This window comes from Otolemur garnettii, unplaced genomic scaffold, assembly GCF_000181295.1.
Source record: "Otolemur garnettii isolate 467f Iridium unplaced genomic scaffold, OtoGar3 scaffold00108, whole genome shotgun sequence".
Taxonomy (NCBI): Eukaryota; Metazoa; Chordata; class Mammalia; order Primates; family Galagidae; genus Otolemur; species Otolemur garnettii.
The window spans coordinates 5,599,923-5,603,859 of record NW_003852503.1 but is presented as its reverse complement, the minus strand read 5'-3'; the positions used below and the strand labels follow the sequence as shown (position 1 = coordinate 5,603,859).

Sequence of the window (3,937 nt, the reverse complement as noted above, 5' to 3'; positions counted from 1 at the left end):
GTTTTGTTTTGTTTTTTGCTCTGTCTCCCAGGCTAGAGTGCAGTGTTGTCATCATAGTTTACTGCAACCTCAAACTCCTGGGCATGAATAATCCTCCTTGAAGCAGATAATCCTTTGTTATGGGTGCATCCTGTGCATTGTAGAACACTTAGCGGCTCCCTGGCCCCTACCCACTAGGCATCAGTAACATCTTCCTAGTTGTAACAACCTAATATGTCTTCAGAGAGGCAAAATTGCTCCTTTTTGAGGATCAGGGGAGCGTGGCCACCATTGGTCAACTTGGCCACTCACCTGCAAAATCTTCAGCCAGGGAACGAGAATAATTAAGAACCATGCCTAGCACCTCCTCCGGTGAGAACTGCAGCTGCCTGAGGGGAGAGAAGGTAGGCGGAGGCAAGGAAAGCCAAGTATTAACATAGAACAATCATGAACACAGGACAGTGAGGAGCACAACAGGGCTCCTGAGCCCACCTTCCCCAACAAAACACTCACGGGCTGATCTGGAAGCGCACAGTCTGCCTCTCCGGGTCAAAGTTTAGCTCATGCTCTGGGAATCGGGCTTGATAAAGGGCCACATGGGGGTTATCTGCCTGTTTCCCCAAGAGGTACTGGAAGTAACGTAGTGTGGCCTTTGGATTCTTGATGGCCTAAGAGGTAAAAGAGCTGAGTATTAGGCTGCCAAGCCCACCATCACCTATATCTTACATCACTAAGCTTGATAAAGAACCAAATTCCAGGGTCTACCATCCCCTCTCCTCTGCCCACCACTCTGGGAAAGAAGCTGTTAGCTCACCATGCTTGCTGCACTGTCTCCAAAGAATCTTTCATTTTCTTTCAGGGTCACAGTCACTGGAGTTTTCCTCCGGGATTCCCTAAGGAAAAGAGACATTGGGCCCAGATTGGCCTGTAGCAGAATATGGACTAAGGAGGCTCGAGACACACACACACACACTCTCTCTCTGTTACTCAGACACCAAAGTGTGTTGTGGGTCTATGAAGAGCATGCACCCAACTGGAACTCAGACTCACTTGTTCAAGACAATTTCCATGGGCACTCCTGGCTTGACAATGGCCACCTTCATGGATTCACTGCCCAGGTCCACAGACATCACTGCCAGTGTGTCTGGAAAAAAAAAATAGATTTATCAATTAGCCTCCTTCTCCTACCTTCCTGAGCCCTTCTAATCAAAGCATACCACTTCCCATGGAGAAACTAAGATACAACTAAGAAAAGAAAAAGTCTAGCTCCAGCAATTCAAGAGACTTATGAGCAAGGGGAGCCTCAGCCCCCTTTCCACCAAGTATCACTTGCTCATGTATTCTTTCAATCCTTCCTCTGGGCTACTTACCACTCGGGACCAATAGGTCTGCCAAGAGCACAGCTATCACGGCCCAACAGGTTAGCCTCCTCGGCCTCTGCCTCTTGACTGTGGCTGCCATTGTGCCCCTAGGGGAGGAGGAAAAAAAGTCACTTGTAAGTGGATGCCCTTAGTGAAGGAGATAGAACTACATCACTTAACAGAAAAGGTGTAAAAGTCATACCTAGCCCATCCTCAGGCAAAGCAGAGCAGCCTACATCTCCTCCCCTCCCTCCTGATGAGTACCAAGCACTCTCTAATCATCCCCAGAAGTGCCCATACAAAGGCCCAAGCAAAACAGCACGGGACCTCAGCCGTACCACATCCCTAAACAGAGATGATATTAGGACAAGGAGAAGAAACCAGAGAGCCTTTCGGCCACTACACAGGCAGTTAAGTGGCACACCGTGAAACTAAGCCTGTCCTCAAACACCTGGGATGCCGCCAGGGATCTCCGCCCAGGGCCCGACTACTTCCCACACCTGGAGCTTCCCCGCTGGAGGGCAAAGTCAGGATGGACCTGGACGGGAATTGATAGGTGATGACGTTGGGGGTGGTTGGGAGAGAAGGGCCTATCTCCTCCTCCGCATCCCTGAAGGTAGTCCCGCCCACTCCCTGTCCCTAGCCCACTCCCCGGCCTGGCTGTCCACACAAACACTGTACCGGGAGCAGCGAGGTTCCACGCTGGGTGGGTATCGGGTACCCGGTGTTCACCTAAGCCTCGCCTGACGACGGCGGCGGCTCCCACTCCCGGAAACAGATCCTGGGCCACCCCTAGGGCGTGCGGGGCCCACGGTGCGGGGCCCACGGTGCGGGGCCAAGCGCACTGGCGTCCGTGCGGCCCTTACTCCCGCTCCCGACCCGCCCCCGGAACCACCACGCCGCCTCCCCTTGGAGGGGTGGCCGGTCCCCATCTCCATCCCCACGGCCGCTACCTCTTGTCTCCGCTCCTGTGGCCCCAGCTCGGAGACAAACGCGGCGCGGACGTGCCCACGAGGCCAGCAGCGCGCCCCACAACCTGCGCCCTTCACAACTCCCCTCGGTTTGCAAACTGTTACATTAGCCACCAACCTCTCGGCGGCGTCTCGCGCACCAGCCGGCCCCGGACGCGGCGCGCGCTCATTGGAGCCTCCGCCGCGGGGCCCTGCGCCGCGGGCCCGGCCCCGCCCCCGCCGCCCGGCGCGTGCTCCCATTGGGCCACGTTCGGGACCTGCCCCCTCCTCCTACTCCGGCCCTGCCCTGGGGGCGGCCGGGAGGCCAGTCCACCAGTTGGGGGAAAACTGCCGGCTCTGACTGGGCATTGGCCCACGTCACAGGGCCGGCGCGTTCCGCTCCCTCCCCCGCCAGCGTCCGCCCCGGCGCGTCCGCGGGACTTCTTCCGGTCTAGGTGCTGGATGCTTAGCTGCCCGGGCTCTGGAGTGACACGCGCCTGGAGCAAGTGGGGCGCACGGTCAGTCCCGCAATCGGACGGCTCCTTCCGGTTACCTGGCGAGCCCTAGTGAGGAATAGGAATGATGGGTTATCCCCTCCACCGCACGCGGAAGAGGCGCTTGCTGGCTGGTTGATACCGAAGTGGCCTTTGGATAGACGTCAGAGAATGACTCCGCTTCAGGCTTAGTCTGTCCCAAACGTCCTCCGTTTCATTGAGGAAACTTAAGCCACAAAAAAATGTTCGTCGATGGGTCAGAGATAACCAATGTCTCAGTGACGGAATTTGGCTTGGACTGCTTACTCTAAGCCCCTTTTGTATGAGACCAAGCGCGTAATGCTACACACGAAAGATACTTTTATTGGTGAGGCTACACGTAAGTGATTGAGCATACGTGCACTAGCTCCTGTTTCTGTTCCCTTAAACCGTGTATGCCTTCCCTTCTCTAACTGCTTCTATAATAGAATTAAAGCACCTCACTCCTTGTTACCTTACAGCTCCATGGAAATGTGCACCGTCCTTGGAGAACGCACTTGGCTTAAATGTGAATGAATGGACATCGGTCACCTGTTTTCTCTCTCGCTAAATCCACCCTTTAAGAGAGGCTGTCTTGACCACCGGCTATCATGGCGAGGGCTTTGTCAAACTTGGAGGAGCTTTCATCTGTTCCTTTCTCTACACTTTCTTGATGGGTAGGTGGAAAGAGAGTAGTAGGGTGTCTGCTTAGAAGAGAAGCCCATGGGCAGTACCAGGGAGAGTCTATTCTTAAGAATAGCTGTGTGTTTAGGAGTAGAGAAGTTGGTAGAAATAAAGAAATTCTCTTAAAATTTTAACATAACTTAATTACACAAATAATACACACATGTAATGTCAGAAAAAATTCATTCTAAATAAAGCTGAATCTTGACATCAACCACACCTCCCACTCTTCTGGAAGTAACTGCTGTTATTAAAGTGGTGTGTAACCTTACAGGCCTTTTTTCTCTTCACAAATATATGTTTTTCTAGAAGGTTGTAGCTTTCATGGAGAAGCCAGAGGATCACTTGAGGCCAGCTATGAGTGTGCCACTGCACTCCTACCCCAGGGTCTTGCTGGTTGCCCACAGGGTCTCACAGTAAGACCCTGTCTCTTTTTTTTTTTTTTTTTTTT

General features: G+C 53.3%; 1 protein-coding gene across 1 annotated transcript in view; it reads right to left on the bottom strand.

Annotated features, from left to right (window-relative positions):
* Positions 1 to 1,453, bottom strand: part of HYOU1 (hypoxia up-regulated 1) — a 15,596-nt gene extending 14,143 nt beyond the window's left edge. Inside the window, exons 1-5 of the mRNA XM_023517303.1 lie at positions 1,350 to 1,453; positions 1,030 to 1,123; positions 794 to 872; positions 493 to 647; positions 280 to 368 (exon numbers count right to left, since the gene is read on the bottom strand). Of these exons, the coding sequence (XP_023373071.1) occupies positions 280 to 368; positions 493 to 647; positions 794 to 872; positions 1,030 to 1,123; positions 1,350 to 1,440 (508 nt within the window). The 5' untranslated portion in view covers positions 1,441 to 1,453. The remainder of the gene's footprint in view (positions 1 to 279; positions 369 to 492; positions 648 to 793; positions 873 to 1,029; positions 1,124 to 1,349) is intronic.
* Positions 1,454 to 3,937: the final 2,484 nt, after the last annotated feature.